Below are 19,657 nucleotides of genomic sequence, written 5' to 3'. Positions count from 1 at the left end.
TTTAATATAAAAACCAATTTATGTAGTGGAGAAAGGGCTGGCCTAGAATCCAGGACAAGGTGAATTCTAGGCATCCCTTTGGCAAGAAAGCTGTCTGGGAGACTTTGGGTTAGTTCTCTTTTAGCCAACCTGCTCACATGATTTCTGTTGTGGGGAAAATAGAATTAGTATGTTCAATACCTTGAGTTGAACAAAATATATAAAAAGGTGGAATAAAATATTATAATACAAACACTTGCCACATAACACTCCAAACTTAACAATTGCCAAGAAGAAATACAAAAAAAATCTGGTTATCCAACTAGGTTAAACATTTTTCTTTATCTTACCATTCTAGAATTATAAGCCCATAATATTTTATAAGGTAATTCTAATTCCTTGCATGAAATGGCTATATTGGTACAGTTAGATATATCCCCTATACCTTCTATAATGTCTTTGAAGATATCGTTGTATTTTTCTTTTGCATTTCATGGGGTTTATTTTGTTTATCATCCACCAGAGAATATATTTCAGCAGCTGTAAATAAAAAAGGTCAATTTCTCCTCCCTTTCAATAGATATTTCTTCTGATTAGTTAGAACTAACATCCCTATATTTGAGAACCCAAAAGTAACAATTTCAGCTAAATTAAAGTTTTAAGCATAGACCTTAAAATTACGTTTCTTAAATGATAAGTAGAATATTATTTTCATTAGTTGCAAGAAAAGGCTGACTAAAATATTGACCATGCTTTTTTTTTCACTGTCAATTTGTGTGTTTTCAGCAGCAAATATTTATCAGGTACAGTAGAGCCATTGCGATATTATGGACAATATGCAAGTACTTCTTCACAAGGCAATCTTAGCATATGAAACAAATATGGTTGATCACTGCTAAACTAATAATTCCAAAATATATATTAGCAAATTCTATTTTTTTTCCTTATCTGCTCCTTTAATATTATACTTTTCTGTGAATACTAGTTTTCTTAGCATCTTGATTCACTATACATGGCAAATATGTCATATTCACACATACATGTCAATAAAATCCATAATACAGGTAGTTCTTGACTTACAATATCTTGCTTAGTGACCATTCAAAGTGACCATTCAAACGGCACTGAAAAAGTGATTTATGACCATTTCCCACACTTATGACTATTGCAGCATCCCCATCGTCACATGATTTACATCCGGATGCTTGACAACTGATTCACATTTATGACAGTTGCAGTGTCCTGGGGTCATGTGATCACTTCCTTCAACTTTCTGACAAGCAAAATCAATGGATTCACTTAACAACCTTGTTACTAATTTAACAATTTCAGTAATTCATTAACAAATATGGCAAGAAAAGTTGTAAAATAGGGCAAGACTCACTTAACAAATTTCTCATTTAACATAAATTTTGGGTTCAATTGTGGTCATAAGTTGAGCACTACCTGTACTCAGCTTGCACTTAGCTAACAAGCTGACTTTAATTCCAAATCAGCCACATAATTGAAGTCCACCCATTTTAAAGCTACCAAGGCTGAGAAATGCTGGACTTTCTTGTACCTTCCTAGAGTCAATAACCCCTTTAATGCTTCTCTGAGGCCAAAAAAGATGCTATGAATTAATTAGCATGTTAACCAGTGGTGGGTTTCAAAAATTTTTGGAACCTCTTCTGTAGGTGTGGCCTGCTTTCTGGATCCACTGGTGGAACCTCTTCTAACCGGTTCTACCGAATAGGTGCGAACTGGTAGGAACCCACCTCTGATGTTAACTACTTTTGTTATAGTGTCGCTATTTGCAGCTATTTAAGGGATGTGGTGGCTCAGTGGCTAAGACGCTGAGCTTATTGATCAGAATGTTGGTAGTTCAGCAGTTCGAATCCCTAGTAATGTGTAACACAGTGAGCTCCAGTTACTTGTCCCAGCTTCTGCCAACTTAGCAGTTTGAAAAGCATGTAAAAATGCAAGTAGAAAAATAGGAACCATCTTTGGTGGGAAGGTAACAATGTTCCATGCACTTTTGCTAGTCACATAACCACGGAGTCATGCCGGCCACATGACCATGGAGACGTCTTCGGACAGCACTGGCTCCTTGGCTTAGAAACAGGGTTGAGCACATGCCCCTAGGGGCAGAAATGACTAGCACACATGTACGGGGAACCTTTACCTTTAAGCTATTTGCATGCCTGAACAATTATAATTGGTACCTTCCCATAAAGTTCTTCTACCACCTCTTCACATAAAATTGGGATAGATGAAGCAATTCGTAAAATTACTTCCAAGAGATGGAGAATGCTTCAAATACTTGGTCACCAAGTTTCCATGCCTGTTGGAAGCAAAATTGAAGGAAGGTGTGTTCGTCGGACCAGACATTAGAAGGCTTATAGTTGATAAAGAGTTTGTCAATACCATGACGGATCCTCAAAAAGAAGGGTGGATTGCATTTAAAGAAGTCGTACATAAATTTTTAGGCAATAACAAAGATCCTCACTACAAAAAGATTGTTGGAAGAATGCTGAAAGCATTTAGGTTGCCTGATGAGTTTGAAAGGGCATTTCTTCCAGTCCCACCTTGACTACTTTCCTGAAAATTTAGGAGCTGTGAGTGAGGAACAAGGTGAACGATTCCACCAAGACATTTAAGAGATGGAAAGGAGATACCAAAGAAAAGGGAGCATTACAATGATGCAGACTACTGTTGGATGCTTCAGAGAGATATTCCAGATGCTACTCACAAGCGTAAATGCACCAAGAGGAGCCTCACAAGAAAGAAGAATTGAGTTTAGTGTGTATAGGTAAGCTCCTCAGTTCAAAAAAGGATTTTCATCAAAATATTGTAATAAAACTTTAATTTTATAAGTCTATTTCCATTTATTTTGAGGTATTGCCTTATTTAACATAGTTACCTAAATTGTCAAGAAACGTGATGTCCTATGACAAAATGGAGGTCATTTTCGGATTCAGCGCACCAAAAAACATAAAGATTATGTGGAATAATCAAAACAGCTCTCGAAAAATTTTTTTTTGCAGACCTGTGTTATGGACGTATACTAATATTATTCCAACTTATCTTGTTTAAACGGCAAAGCTAAACAGAATTAAGTCTGTTTAGGATGATGGAAGATTGCCATTCATTACCAAAGCTATAGACTACATTGAAAAACATTATTTGAAAACGAACAAATACTAACATTGAAAAAGAAATCATGAAAACAATATAGGCATCTGCATAAAGTCAACAGAGGTGAGTTCAGTTTGAAGGAACTTGGCTTACCTTACAAAAGGTTATTCTGATAAATTTTCCGGGGAGATATCATTTAAATTCTCTTGAAGTACAATTTTCTTCCAAGACAGAATACGGGCCTATAAATCACCTCCCCCTTGTTAGTTTGCAGGAAACTCTCAAAAAGCACTTTGGATCTGCAGGCAAGTTTGGATTCCACTTTGTAGATATGTAACAGTTGGTTGTTTTTATCTGTAGGAAAAATCATTCATCCCTATGGCTCTCAGTTTAGCAGGAGGACTTGTTCATTATAAAACACAACCCTAACTTGATGTCCAGAAAAAAAAAACACTTCCCCCATTGTACAGATGGACAAACAATGGGTTAAGTGACTCCCTTAAGGTTCCACAGTGAGTCTGACAGATTGTCTGTCTAAGGTATTAGTATGCCCCCTGTCACCATAGCAGCCAGCAAGACAACTAACCTCACAATTGATGTGTTTATAATCCTCCTGTGTTGGAGGAGCTCTAGGGTAACATTAAGGAAAAACAAAAATTAAGAATCTCAAAATAATACTTGTCCAAGTTCTTGCCTCAACATTTCATGTGCATAATAAGATTTTCTCAGCAATTCTTTTCTATTAGTGCTCAACAATAGGGGCACTGGATGAGTGAAGAGACTGAAAGCAGGCAACAGAGAAACTTATTACAATAACTTCAACATTTGTTTCTACTCTTGACTGGGTGGAAACATGCTGGTAAGCCTTGATTTGTTTAATAAGCTACAACCCGTGACTTTACACATCAAGTTAAGCCATAAGCCAATATTTATGAACCATTGTAGTTGGGCTTATTTGTATTCACATGTTAAGCCAAATTAAACATCCCATCTATTTTAATAATTATTCTCCCCCAAAGCCTGGATAAATCATCCAATGCATAGTAGGGATAGTACTCAAATTACAACCATAATGGGCCAACCCATTATAATTATGTTGTAATGGTTGTAAAGTGGGTTGGTCACATGACTGGTCTGATGTTTACAATGTTTGTTAAGCAAAACCGTTATTCATTGTGGCATCATTTTGATGAAAACTGGAAGTAAGTGTTAGTTTTCAGCAAAACTATCATTAAACATGGTCATGAAACCACAGGATCCTGCAAATGGTTATAAAATGTAGCCCTGTGGCTGAGCGCTCAAACTGCAGCCACTTGACCGTGAGGGGCAAAATTGTCAGAATTTCATATCCGGATTATAAGTCCCCCTTTTCAGATAGGTCATAACTTTGAAAGGTCACTAAGCAATATGTCATAAATTGAGGACTCTCTGTACAATGTATACAGCAAAGAGGCATGAGAGAATTTAGCAATTAATGGAAGAAGGGACTTTTGAGCAAAGAATTTGCTATTTCATATGGAAGACGAGAGCTCCAGTTTAGGAATCTGAGAGTAGTAAAACATTACACTTGCTTAAGAAAAAGCTCATTCAAAAGAATGGGATGACTGGGGTGCATTGTTTCTTTGCCTTTCTTTCACATTTGTTTTCCTTTACCCTTTATTGGAATATTAGAATCTGTGAATTAGGCCAATGTTTCTCAAGGTTGACAGCCTTAGGATGTGTGGATTTCAGCTTCCACAATCCCCAGCTTTGTAGGAGATGTGACTTCCACAGATCTTAAAAGTTTCCAAGGTTGAAAGACATTGGATTGGATTAAAGGAAGAACTGATGAAGAAAAAGGAATGTGTGTTTATGTCATTACAGGAATGTGGTGGTTCAGTAGCTAAGACACCGAGCTTGTCAATCAGAAAGGTCGACAGTTTGGTAGTTTGAATCCCTAACGCCATGTAATGGAGTGAGCTCCCATTACTAAACAGCTTCTGTCTACCTAGCAGTCCCAGCTTCTGTCTACCTAGCAGTTCAAAAGCATGTAAAAATGCAGGTAGAAAAATAGAGACCACTTTGGTGGGAACGTAACCGCTTTCCATGTGCCTTCGGTGTTTAGTGATGTTGGCCACATGACCACAGAGACGTCTTTGGACAAAGATGGTTCTTTGGCCTTGAAATAGAGATGAGCACTGCCTCCTAGAGTTGGGAACAACTAACACATATGTGCGAGGGGAACCTTTACTTTTATCTATGTATGTCATTAAGATGGCAAATTTATGGCTTTTCATGATAAGATATTTGTACAGGGCATTTTAATACATAAGAAAGATTTTGCTGGATTAAATCATAGGCCCATCTGGTGTAGTATTCTGTATTTACAATGCTGGATGTCTTTCGGGAGCTCATAAACCTGGGAAAGAAGATAATAGCTCTCCTTTCACCTTCACATGCCAGCACTCACTATTTAAGTAATTCAGGGAAAAAATACACAACCCTCCGTATGACTAACCATTGATAACCTAATTATACCATACCTGAATTTGTCCAGTCCTTTTTTAAACCATTCAAAGTGGCAGCAATTTCTACAGTTTAACTATTTTATGCATTTTATAACTTTTTCTCTCTTGACCCTCAAATCCCAAATACTGTAGTTATATGGCCATTTTTCAAACTTTTCTAGTTCTATGACATACAAAAGAAGTAGAAACTTTATAATGTATCTGGTGTGGTAACCAGCACTTTACACAATACTCTAATTGAAGTCTCATCACCTACTTATATAATTCAGGGTTAGAGCATTATTTATTGTATATGTTATAATAACTGTATATGTTATTACACCCGAAGATATGTATTACAAACAATTTTAATTCTTTTATGATTGAAAGCATGGATTCTGTTTTTTTCCAGGCCAACTTGGACCAAAAGTATTTATTGGATTTGTAGTAGCTCTCCTAATTTAAGATAATACGTTGTGGCTAAAAATATATTACTGTAGTTCCAAACAATCTCCAAGCATTATGCATAATTTAGTTTTCTCATACATTTTAATTTCTATTTCACAATTTTCTTTATTTTCTTTCTTTCTTTCTTTCTTTCTTTCTTTCTTTCTTTAAAAAACAGTTATTCTCTTGTAGGCAAACGTAATTGAATAACTCTTTTTGGCATTTAGTGCATTCAGAAAGTATTCCTATCCCTTCACTTTTGTCAATTTGACCTGATTCTACATGTTAAAATTATTTTCCCCCTCATTAATCTACACCCCATGACAAAGTGAAGACAGAGTTTTAGAAATGTGTGTAAATTTATTTTTTAAAAAAAGAAATATAACATTGGCATTAGTATTCAGACCCTTCACTCGGTACTTTGTTGAAGCATCTTTGTCAGCAATTACATCCTTGAGTCTTTTTGGGTATGAAGTGACAAGCTTTGCACACCTGGATTGGGGAAATTTCTGCCGTTCTTTCTTTCTTGAAATCCTCTCAAGCTGAGTCATGTTGGATGGCAACCATCAATTGCACCATGTAATCAATTGCAACATATACCATACCTGTCCAGATATGCCTCTAATAATCAAATCCACAATACTCTTCACCCAGATGCATATTTTAGTATATCTGTTCAGCTCCAAGGATCAGATCCTATTTGAGAGATTCTTTCCCTCTATCTCAGAGCAATGTCCTCCTATGTTGTTCCTTTCTCCATGAACATTGAGTCAAAACTTGAAGTCAGATGCTATTATCTCTGTCAACAAGCTCACTCTATCCTAGCAACTCCAGTTCTATTAGTTTGGCCATAAGCAAACAAACCTCAGCTAGGAGGTCACCATTTTCATTACAGACTCAGAACTGATTCAGTAGGAAGAATGTCATGCATTAGACACATAATATAACAGACTAGTCAATCCTCAAATCCCTTCTTGTAGTTATTTGTAAGGTTTTAATTAAAATACTCAATCAAATTCTTTAAATAAGGTATTTATTTAATATCTGGTCTGTCTGATTATATGAAAACTCATAGCCTCAAATTTATCTGGTAAAGTTATTTAATTTCCATTTCTGGAATACCCCATATGATTTTTGTTGAACATTCCCTCTCATAACAGGTTCACCATTGATGAAAAGTCCAGTTCTGAGTAAAAAGAAGGTTGGTCAATCTACCTCCATCTCTTTTGTACCTTCTGAATCTGCCACACTATTATGAAATTGAGTGCTTTCCTCTAGAAGACCAGCTCTTCAAATTGCTTGTAGAAAAACTACAGACAGTGAAGAAATCCCAATGTGCAAACTGTGACCTTCTTCTTATATGACAGGTATTCTTCCAGAAAAAAAATCACTTCTTATATCAATGTCACTTCTTCCTTTTCTATCCCCTTATTTTTAAAAAACACCAGGATACAGGGGTTGGTTGCTGCCCGCTGGGTGCACATGCACTGTTCAATGTAAATTGTTCTACGCACATGCGCAGAGCAATTTACAGTGAACTGCGCATGTGCAGTCACTAGAAACAAAATGGTGGTGGCCCAGCGGTGAGGAAACTGATTCGGGAGCATGGGAGGCCTGTGTAGCTGCTGGTTCTCCGACCCAGGCCTGAATTCCACTACCAGTTTGGCTGAACTGGGCTGAACCAGAAGCAACCCACCTCTGATACAGGGGTGTAGTCCACTAAACACATTAGATTGTGCAGTAATACCTCAGTTTCAATACTTGGGTAAAACCATCCCCTATGCAATGCAAATGGTGGCAAAGGCAATCATTTATACCTCATATCTTTTGAATATGAACCTCTGATTTTTGTTCTAAATAATGTGGTTGAAATTGGAGCTGGCTGTAGGCATAGCTGCTTTCATTTGGCATCCACACCTCTTCCAAAACCATCAGCTATAGCCTGTTAAGCAAGCCAAACAACTAGCTTAATTTCAGGACAAATTATTTTTTTCCACTGCAAATGTAGTTCAGGAAGGAAAGGATAGGTACATTAAATTCAACTATGCTTGAGTAGGAAGAAATTCAGGCGCAAACTCTGAGGGTTGACAACTGTCACCAAATATTCTGAATAATGAAACAGAAATAGGAAGCACATATATTAGCTGGAATGTTTCTGCAAAAACTGTCTAAGATGAACAACAATCCACACACAAAAGCACAACTTAAAAACAGGTTTGGACGGCTTAACCAATACACCTGCCTGGTACTCAGTCATAAGTCAACAGGAAAGTGTTGTTAATGCCAGTCACTTGGACCACCAGTGTAGTGCAGTGGCAACTTGGAAACTAATTTTAGCCAGGAACCAAATAATCGCCACGAGTTGCCCAGCCTGAACATAGTTAGGGTGATCACATATCAAACCTGGCCTGTAGTATCCTCTGCATCGTCCATGTTGTAAGTTGAGAGAGGATAGAATAATTCGATCTCTTTGCCTTGCTGCCAATCTGAAACAGATATTTAACTCTTCAGTCAATTTCACCACTGTTGATAAAGAAGCACTGATACTTTTTCACTAGGACTATATCACGCCCATTAATCCTCCTGCACAAATTGATTTCCTTTTTATACTTCTGACTGGCTTGACCAACTCTTGGCTACAGGAGGGCTGAGTTTAAAAATAATTCCACATGCAAAGTTTGAGAGAGACTAAGCACAAAAAATTATGCCTTGAAGTCAGTTTTTTTTTTACTCCTAGCAAGGTCATCTAGTTGTTTTGTGAAGGTCTACCAGTTTTTAGCTTAGTGCTTCAATCACTACACTAAACTGGTTCTCAAAGTCAATTACAGTCAATCTCCTAGAAAGGGAGATGCTGTTATTTACAATACAATACAATAGCAGAGTTGGAAGGGACATTGGAGGTCTTCTAGTCCAACTCCCTGCCTAGGCAGGAAACCCTATACCGTTTCAGACAAATGGCTATCCAGCATCTTCTTAAAGACTTCCAGTGTTGGGGCATTCACAACTTCTAGAGGCAAGCTGTTCCACTGATTAATTGTTCTAACTGTCAGGAAATTTCTCCTCAGTTCTAAGTTGCTTCTTGATTAGTTTCCACCCATTGCTTCTTGTTCTATTTTCAGGTGCCTTGGAGAATAGTTTGACTCCCCCTTCTCTGTGGCAACCCCTGAGATATTGGAACACTGCTATTATGTCTCCCCTAGTCCTTCTTTTCATTAAACTAGACATATCCAGTTCCTGCAACCGTTCTTCATATTTTTTAGTCTCCAGGCCCTTAATCATCTTTTTTGCTCTTCTCTGCACTCTTTCTAGAGTCTCCACATCTTTTTTTTTATTATTATTATTATTTTTATTTTTTTTTCTTTTCTTCTTCTTTTTTTTAAAAACAAGCAGTTTTATTTATTTCATTTTCATTTTCATTTTATACAATCACTTATATACTGTGCGTAACAAAAAACAAAAAAAAGGAAAAAATCCACCATAAAAAAAAAAAAACCCAACATGACACTTCAATCCCCCATACACCCTTTCTTCTCCCCCTCCAACTTTCATTTCTCCCCTCCAGCATTCCCCTCTTCTACTTCCCTTCCCCCTCAGACATCTCCCCCTCCCTCCATCTCACCCTCCTTACATTCCCCTCTCGCTCCCTCTTTACTTCTCCCTCTTCTTTCCCTCTTCTCCTCACTTTGGTGTATCCCTACAATTAATCTATTCAGTTTATTTTTTAGAAAATAAAAGAGAAAAAGAAAAAAAAGAAAAACGAGCCGCAGTATACAAGTGAATTCTTATTGTTCTAAGAATTGAAACTGTAATTCCACCCTCCACCCTCCCCCCTATAATCCCCCCTCCCTAACCCCCTTACGGCTTCCCAGGTCCCATACCCGGCATAGTTCTTTAACAAGCACTTGAGTATAATAAAGCCAGCTAACTTTAAAGTTAAAAAAATAAAAGAAAAACAAAAAAAAGGGAATAGTAAAAAATAGAAAAGAAAAAAACACACACAGAAAAAAAGAAAAACAAGAAAGATCAATAAACCCACTACATTAACACAGCTTCCCATCATCTGTAAATCTTAAACAATGTAGCTCATTCCAAATTTCGGTTATTTTACTACTTGCAGGGTTTCAAACTGTGTTAGAGCCAGGTAAGTTAATCAATTAGGATTCCCCAACTAAAAGTCTCATTGATTTATCTATCTATTCAGACCTTTAATTTATCTCTTTTTTATCCGAATATCCAAACCTTTCTATAAAACCATTAAACTCAAGTACTTCTTTCATTTTTCATTTCCAACACCTCCCATTCTTTCCTTACCCACATCCACATGTAAATTTTTTACCTTCCACCCTGCCTTTATCCATATCCACATATATATTTTATCCGCGTCCATTGCTCCTCACATATTTACTCCACCTTCCTGGAGACTCTCTGACTAATCTTTCTTAACCTTATATTGAAATAGCAACTGATACAAACATCAGCTTGCATTCTAGCCCCAAGTAGTCTAGTTAAGCTTTCGCTACCCTTCCCTCTCCTACGCGCCTCCCAACTCCGTTCGTCCCAGACCACAACTCAAAAAGATCGCGATCTCCGCTCTCCTCGCCTAGGAAAATAATTCATGCGCAATTTGAGTTAGAGTTCAAACAAATCTTATATACAATATGTGTCCACAATCAGCAACGCTTCTTTCAGTCTCCATGTCTCATCATCGATATACAACTTTTCCATTTTATCCCAGGCAGAAATCATAAAGTTTTAAGAACATCGCTAAGTCTTTATTCTTTACTCTTCTGCCCTTCCGGAAGAGGAAAGCAACACCCTCCGCCTTGTAGCCACGTGTCTCGCTGCTTGTCTTCTCCTTCTCCTTGTCTCTCTCCAGGTCCGGATGAATCAGGAAGTCCCGCCTTCAGGGTCTTGTAATAAAATTCTCGGGCTTCACAGACAGAATTAATGCGGTGTTTTTGATTGCCAAATGTAACTGTAATGCCAGCTGGGACTTCCCATTTGTATGGAATCTGAGAATTTCTGAGTTCTTCAGTTAAGAAAATGTAATCTCTCCTTGCTCTTAATATTTGAGATGGTATCTCTTTAAAAACAATCAAGTCCTGTCCATCAATTCTCAACCTCTTGTTGTAAAGCTTCTGTATTATCACATTTCTGGATTCCCTTGTGGTAAAGTATATAATTATGTCCCTCGGAAGCTGTCGCTGTTTTGCTACCCACGAATTCTGGCGGTAAATTTTTTGAATCTGCCAATCAAAGTTAAGTCCCGGACTTCCCACCGAGCGGCTAAGAGCCTCAAAGAAGATCTGTTTCAAATTCTCCTGTTCGTTTTCACGCAGTCCTCTAACTCTTATTGCGAAGGCAGTCTTATTATAATTTATCATGACAAGTTGTTTTTGAGCATTTTCAATTTCCTGTTGTAACGTTTGAATTTTGGATGTCAAATTAAAGTTAGTTTCTTCCAAAAGTTCCAATTTATCCTCCGTTTCAGCAATATAATCTGTCATGACTGTCATTACTCCGATCATATCCTCCTTTGCTTGAGCAATTTTAGCATCAAATTGATCATATAAATCCGATATCAGTTGATTAATTTCCTGTCTGAAATTATTAAGCGTTTTGAGAAGAAATTCTTGTGTTAACAAATCTCCAGTGGAGGACGTAGGAGGCAAGGGTAGCGGCTTCATAGCAGTTTTTTGAGATATGTTATTAAGGAAGCGCTTCTGCTTAGATTTGGGAGCCATTCCAGAATAAAAATAAAAGACAAGCAATCAGGCTAGCCAAGAATCAAAGTCTCTGCTCCCCTCAGTTAATCTTTTAACAGTTAATACAGAGAAGCCTTCAGGAGAGTAGGGCTGACTAAGTACGTCACATCAAACACAAAAGCTATAAGATCGCCATCTTGTGACACAGCTAGAAAAGGGAGCCTTTTGCAAAGTTGAAGCTGGTATTTTAGATAGTAATAGAAGAAATTCCTCAGGAATGGTCCCCGCCCGGATTGATTTTTAAATAGCTTAGCTTTGTCCTGGGGGGGGGGCAATCTGCCTAGGGCTGCAAAAAAAGGCAGCTGCGGAGAACTGGCTGGAGTAAAAGCTCAGCTAATGTTGAACCTCTTCTCCATTCACAGCAAAAAAAAAGCTATGAATTACAAAGAGATCCTAACGACTGACCTTCTCCCTGCCCCTTTCTGCCAGAAAGGGGAGATATCTATAGATCTTATAAGATATACAGACCAGGCCCTGAGAGGAGCTCCGTTGAGCTCCCGACGGCGGCAGGCTCCTCCCCCCGAAGCCGAGTCTCCACATCTTTTCTACAGCGTGGTGACCAAAACTGAATGCAGTATTCCAAGTGTGGCCTTACCAAGGCATTATAAAGTGGTATTAACACTTCACGTGATCTTGATTCTATCCCTCCGTTTATGTAGCCTAGAACTGTGTTGGCTTTTTTGGCAGTTGCTGCACACTGTTGGCTCATATTTAAATGGTTGTCCACTAGGACTCCAAGATCCCTCTCACATTTACTACTATTGAGCAAGGTACCAACTATACTGTAGCTGTGCATTTCGTTTTTCTTGCCTAAATGTAGAACCTTATTCTTTTCACTATTTAATTTCATTTTATTAGATAGTGCCCCGTGTTCAAGTTTGTCAAGATCCTTCTGTATCTTAAGCTGTCTTCTGGAGTTTTGGCTATTCCTGCCAGCTTGGTGTAATATGCAAATCTGATGAGTTCCCCATTTATTCCCTCATCCAAATCATTGATGAAGATGTTGAAGAGTACTGGGCCTAAAACAGAGCCTTGGGGTACTCCACTGCATTCTTCCCTCCAGGTAGATGCAGTTCCACTACACATTGAGTGCAGTTGGTCATCCTGTTATGAATCCATCTGGTGGTGATGCTGTCTAACTCACATTCTTCTACTTTATCTAGTAGTAGGTTATGGTCTACCTTATCAAATGCCTTACTGAAGTCCAAGTAAACAATATCGATGGCATTCCTCTGGTCCACTAATTTTGTCACTTTGTCAAAGAATGCAATAAGATTAGTCTGGCATGATCTGTTATTGACAAACCCATGTTGGCTTTTGGCTATTACTTTGTTTACTTCTAGGTGTTCGCTAATTCGTTGCTTGATTATCTTTTCCAAAATCTTTCCTGGTATTGATGTCAGGCTGATAGGTCTGAGGTTTCTTGGATCTATTGTTTTTCTTTTTTGAAGATGTGAACCACATCAGCTCTTTTCCAGTCCTCTGGCAGTTCCCCAGTGCTCCAGGATCTCTGAAAGATATAATTCAGTGGTTCTGAGATCTCGTCTGCCAGTTCCTTCAGAACTCTGGGATGTAATCCGTCCGGTCCTGGTGATTTGAACTCGTCTACGGTAGACAGGTGCTCACTTACTTTTTTCTTGCCTGTTTCAACTTGTGTTCCTAATCTGATTTTTGTGATGCTGTTTTTGATAGGTTGGACTGTTTTATCCCTTTATGTAAAGACAGATGCAAAAATGAGTTAAATAGTTCTGCTTCCTCCCTGTTGCTTGTCACCTTCTTACCACTTTCTCCCAGCAATGGACAAATTGTTTCCTTAACCTTTTGTTTTGTTTTTAAAATGTTGGAAGAAGCTTTTTTTGTTATTTTTTACTTTTGTGGCAAGCCTTTCTTCATTGTGAGCCTTAGCTTTCCTCACTTCATCTTTACAGGCTCGGGCTATTTGCTGATATTCTGCCTTAGTTATGCCCCCCCCCCTTCCACTTTTTATACTTATCTTTTTTGTCTTTCAATTTGTCAGTGAGTTCTTTATGCAGCCATGCTGGTTTCTTTTGGGGAGTTTCAGACTGTGAATTCTAGACTTACCTTGAGCACAAAGCTTTTGAGAGAGGGTTGTTCAATTTTGATATAGATGGCCTCTTTGACCCCTCTTTCAAACAGCAGTCTGTCTATCTGAATGAGCTTTGCTGTCTTCAAAAGAGTGGCCTTTGTCTTTTGCTCAGTTTGAGTCTAGTTGTTTTATCCTTGGAGAGGACAAGCGTTTGCCTTAATTTATTGTTGGGTTTGAAGTGTTCTGGACATTCCTTCTCCCTCTCTCGGTATTCTGCTTCAAAATTGTTCTTTATCACAACTGAGCCAACTCTGCTCATCTGCCAAAGGGAAACATATAGAGGAATACAGAGGGTCAGCACTGATATATGGGTTGGGTCTGAATCAAGGAATTCTCTAAGTCGGTACTGAATTGATGACAAAGGAGTCATAGAACCTCTGGTTTCTTAGGGAATCAACAGTCTACAGGTCAATAAACCAGTTTATTGCAGAAACTCCCTGCCACATAAACAGGTATTTTGTCTGAAAATAACTTCCTATTAAAAACCCATGTGTTTTGACCTCAAGTATTTCTTCCTCTGGGACACAGTAGCTCAGTGGCTAAGACACTGAACTTGTTGATCAGAAAGGTTGGCAGTTCAGTGGTTCAAATCCCTAGCACCAACTTCTGCCAACCTAGCGGTTCAAAAGCAAGTAAAAATGCAAGTAGAAAAATAGGGACCACTTCTGTGCACCTTTGGCATTTAGTCATGCCGGCCATATGACCACAGAGACATCTTCGGACAGCGCTGGCTCTTTGGCTTTGAAACAGAGATGAACACCGCCCCCTAGAGTCAGGAATGACTAGCACATATGTGCGAGGGGAACCTTTACCTTTATTTCATCCTCCAAATAAACCTGTTTTAAGATAGAAGCACCCAGTGTTTGTTTCCAAATCAGGAATCTCTCCACTTGGAAACCAGTGTTTGCTACAACAAAAAATGCAAGTTGTGATCAAGAAATAAGAACAATACTATACCTACAGAAAAGCCAATTTGATCTATTGACTAAGACATTAGCTTGAAACCAGGAGTTTTAGCGTGCTTTAGGCATGAAGCCAATTGGATGATTTTGGATTAATCACTCTCTAAAGCCCTAGATTTATTTAATACAGTTATATAGCTGCCCATCTCACTGAACGTGACTCTGGCTGGCATACAACCATTAGTCAAAAAAATATATCATAACTATTAAAACGCAAATATAAATGCAAGAATTATTTATTTAATTACATCATTTTGTAATGTATGTAATATACATATGTATGTGTGTTGCATGTGTGGTAATCAAAAAGAAAAGATCAGCGGCTAATTCATCAACTGTCCTAGGAAATCAAAGGTCTCCCCGCAAGACTTAGGAGTTCTTCCCCCCCCCCCCCCCCACCCAAGCTGGCGGGGAGGGGATAAAAAATCGCGCGCGCCTGCGCTTGAGCAAAGCTATCAGCTAGCCTCACTGGCGCTCTCGGCCCACTTGCGCCCGCCTTCCCCCTAACCAATCAGGAGGCGGCAGACGGCCTTTGCCAGAGCCTGCCACGGGAAGCGCTGCGCACCTCCTGCCCGCTGGCCCCGCCGCGCGCGCTTCTCGATGACGCCGACGCTGCTTCTCCAATCCCGGACATTCGGGTGACCGAGCTCGTGAGAGCGTGGGTCTCGGGGAAATCCGGACGCCTCCCCTCGTGGATGCATTTATGGGTGCATCGGGCGCAGGAGTAGCAAGCGTGCTTATGGCTAGAGTGAGGAGGTGAGGGGGTGGGGTGGTAGGTGGTGCGGCGCAAGCGGGTCCAGGGCCTCGAGCGTGAAGGAGCCCGTCACCGGGCCTTGAGCGGAGATCGTCCGAGGCAGGACAGGAATGCAAAAATTGGACGGAGCGGGACGGCCGGCCACTGTGTGCATTTTATTGGGGTACAATACTTGCCATGCTCCTGTACTGGGGACCGAGGGAGAGCCCGGTTGGATTACACCACAGTTTTCTTAATCCAGTTTTCTAGAGTGATAGATAAAATGCCTTCGGGAAGTCTGCAGGTGAGGCATAAAAGTCAACAACCTACCTTCATCTCCAGCACCTGGTATTTAGGACATGCTACTACTAATTTGAAGTAATTAATTGAACCGTTAACAATAGGAGATATTATATATATATTATATATATAATATAATCCTATTATATATATGTATATATATATATATATATATATATATATATATATATATATATATATATATATATAATAGGATATATATATATATATATATATATATATATATATATATATATATATATATATATATCCTATTATATATATATATATATATCCTATTATATATATCCTAATATATATATATATATATATATATATATATATCCTATTATATATATATCCTATTATATATATATATATATATATATATATATATATATATATATCCTATTATATATATATCCTATTATATATATATCCTAATATATATCCTTATATATATATATATATATATATATATATCCTATTATATATATATCCTATTATATATATATCCTATTATATATATATCCTATTATATATATATCCTAATATATATCCATATATATATATATATATATATATATATATATATATATATATATATATATATATATATATATATATCCTATTGTATATATATATGAGAATGATGCCCTTTTAGGTCTTGTATCTTCCAAAAAAAGGTAAATTATATCCTATCTTTTAAAGCAATTTCTCCCAGTTGAATGCCCCCTCCAGGTGTTCTCAGCATTTTGTCTGGAATTATGAGAATTATTGGGAATTTTTATAGTAGATGCCAGGTTATGAAAAGTGGTTAAGGACATTGCTTTTTTATTAGTCTCCTTGGCAGTTTTGGATCCCTGCCTCCTGAAAGAATAAGAAGGGTTGAAGGATTTTTTCCCACCTTTGAAAAAGTAGCTGCTGAACAAGGTCCAGGAAACAGCAGAATAACAGTTGGAAGGCACCTTGGAGGTATGCTACTCCAACCCCCTGTTCAAGCAGGTGACCCTATACCATTTGTGATTGTCCTGTCTCTTCTTAAAAACCTTCAGTGATGGAGCACCCACAACTTATGAAAGGAATTGTGAATTCAACTGATCAAATTTCTCCTTATTTCTAGATTGGTTGGCTCTCCCTGCAAAGCGGTTAATATATTTCTGTGATACTTTGTTGATGGAGAGGATAGAGCATTGCATTGGCTTTCTATGTAATACAGGCTTTTAAACATCGTTTTGATATTTTATTTTGTCTGATATGGAATAGAGTTTCCTGCTTGAGCAGGAGGTTGAACCAGAAGACTTCCAAGGACCCAACTCTGGTATTGTGTTATTCTTGCTTAAAAATAGTCAGCATCCTTTGCATGAAGGCCAAACGCTAATGAGCATGAAGTGGTCATAATTAAACTCACCCTCCCAAACCAATACCCTCCACATGTAGTGGACTCATTAATTAAGTGTAGGTTAACCACTCTGGAGGATACCAGCTAGCAAATGATTATTTACAATATATTTGCCACATCTATTCTGATGCAAAGGAAAAGAGAAGTATATCATCTAAAAAATGTATATATGTGAGGCACAAAGTAAATATTAAGATATAAGTGCCTAGAATTGGGAAGAACGTATTAATAGATTCCTCCTCTGTGATTTGAATTGGTGTATGCTTCATAGCCAGGAATGAAATGTATGACCTTAAAGCTGACAACTGATATATATCTGATGATATCACGAGATATTTGGAGGTCAAGACCACAGAAAAATGCTTTGATTGGAATGGAACCCAGGATGCCAGTAAGAGAAAAGGAGGGAGAGATCAGTCTGTGCACAATTAGACATTCAACCATAACCATACTGTAAATTGTTTTGAATATATTGATATCCTTTTATTACACATGATTTTCAAAGTTTTTCTTCCTACATGCAATTAAGGATTGTAGAGTTGACACTAAAGTAGTACAAAAACGTTTCCTGGAGAAACTTGCATGAAAAAGAATATTTGCAGATTGGAAGGGATTGGAGTGAGAGAATTTGGAAATCTATATGAAAAGCAAACTCAGGTTGCATTTTTAAATAACTTTGTTGATATGTGTTTGCAAATTTCCACGCCTAACTATTTATTCTTTAGGATAAGTCCATGAAACTCTTATAGCTGACCCAGTCTTGAGGAATCTGACTGAAATTCGGAATATTGTGATATAGAGAGGCCTTATTTTAAGTAAAGCAAATATGAACTATTACCTTTCCCCCTTTCTCTACTTGTTTATGCAATCTGGAATTCCAGATGAAAATAAGTTTAGCTATTAAAGCACTAGGTCATGCCAAATTAGTTTTTGAGTTTGGTTTTAATTATAGTTTTTCCTAGAAAAGCTAGAGAAGTGGACTTTGATCAGCATATTGAGGATTTTGATCAGAAGGTCTCTATCAGTTCCTTCATAGCTTCTCTTTCAGGTTTTTCTGGGAGGAGGGGATAATGTAGAATATAATTATTGTCTTTGACATAGTTGATCAACGTTGGATTCAAATATTTTTTATCAACTGAATTGGAGGTTTTATCAAAAAATATAAATTTACCTTACTATGCAGAAATCATATATTAGGGGTCTAGTTGCAAGTAGCTTCTATAGGGAACATGTTTTATACATCCTGCTAAGCCATAATTTGTGATTTTATCACATTGAGTAAATCCAGTCATGGCTATAAACTATGGTGTGTGACTTCGCATATTATATGAATCCAATCAGTGGTAGTTTTATTCAATTATGATTGAACAATCCATAATTTAGTGTAGTTTGTGACAGCCACACCAGGTGGATTGCTGCTGGTTCGGCCCAGTTTGGCCGAACCGGTAGTGGCAGTGGCTTCGCCCACTCACCTGGATGCTTTTTCACATGCACAGAAGCATTGCACGAGCGAGCACACATGTAAGCACGAGCGAATCAGTAATAAACCGGTTAGCAACCCACCACTGAGCCATACCCATTCAATGATAGTTATCAATGAGCCCCCCCTTTATATGTATATGTGTGTGTGTGTGTGTGTGTGTATATATATATATAAACACACACACACACACCTTTTTTTGCCTGATTTCAAGCTTTTTATGCAAGCTGTCATCATTCCTACGCTGAAAACCAATTTTCCTCTGTAGTTAATAAAAAACAAGAATTTTGGTGGGGTTTTTTTGCTAGCAGATTGCAGCAGAAGGAGCTTTACATATGAAAAGAGATTGAATGATGAAAGTTAAAGCTATCTGTCAGTTATATGACAGTCAGTCCAACCTGTACCTCTCAATGAATCTATTTCTATTTGCCGAAACATGATTTATGTTAAATTATGTATGTTTGTCGTAGCTATGGGTTTTGGGTTCTATAGTATGCTAAACTAAGAAACATCATGAAAGCTTTGTCTACTGAAACATCAGCAATTAGTATATTATACTTCAAAACCCAAAGTTGAATATCCAAGAATTGAAAGAAGCTGTGTTTGAGAATGTATCATGGAGAGCATTTGCTTATAAAATCATCAAAATTCAAACATGACTAAATGGTTAAAATAATACTTGAAAATCTGTATTGTAGATCAGGGTTGTCAAATTGGCAGCCCGCAGGGCGGATGTCACATGCAGGCCACATCCACCCCAGTTCCGCAAATGGGGAAAACGTCACGTGATGGCAATGTGATGCAGTGAGTTTGACACCTGTATAGAGCAAGCATGCACAACTTAAAAGAGGTGGGGAAAGTCCATTGATACCTTAAAAA

At 37.9% G+C, this 19,657-nt stretch overlaps 1 protein-coding gene across 5 annotated transcripts in view; it reads left to right on the top strand.

Moving 5' to 3' along the window:
- Nucleotides 1–15,408: 15,408 nt before the first annotated feature.
- Nucleotides 15,409–19,657, top strand: part of SLC25A39 (solute carrier family 25 member 39) — a 33,167-nt gene continuing 28,918 nt past the window's right edge. The window contains exons 1-2 of one of the 5 annotated variants that reach the window (XM_032235511.1): nucleotides 15,409–15,619; nucleotides 16,738–16,871. Coding sequence is in view for 2 of the 5 variants with exons in the window: in XM_032235508.1 (XP_032091399.1) it covers nucleotides 15,880–15,900 (21 nt within the window). In the remaining 3 variants the exon portion in view is untranslated. The other 4 variants (XM_032235510.1, XM_032235513.1, XM_032235508.1 and 1 more) reach the window with 4 other exon arrangements.

This window comes from Thamnophis elegans, chromosome Z (assembly GCF_009769535.1).
Source record: "Thamnophis elegans isolate rThaEle1 chromosome Z, rThaEle1.pri, whole genome shotgun sequence".
NCBI lineage: Eukaryota > Metazoa > Chordata > Lepidosauria > Squamata > Colubridae > Thamnophis > Thamnophis elegans.
Note: the sequence above shows the minus strand (reverse complement) of the source record. Positions and strands in the feature narration are given on the sequence as shown.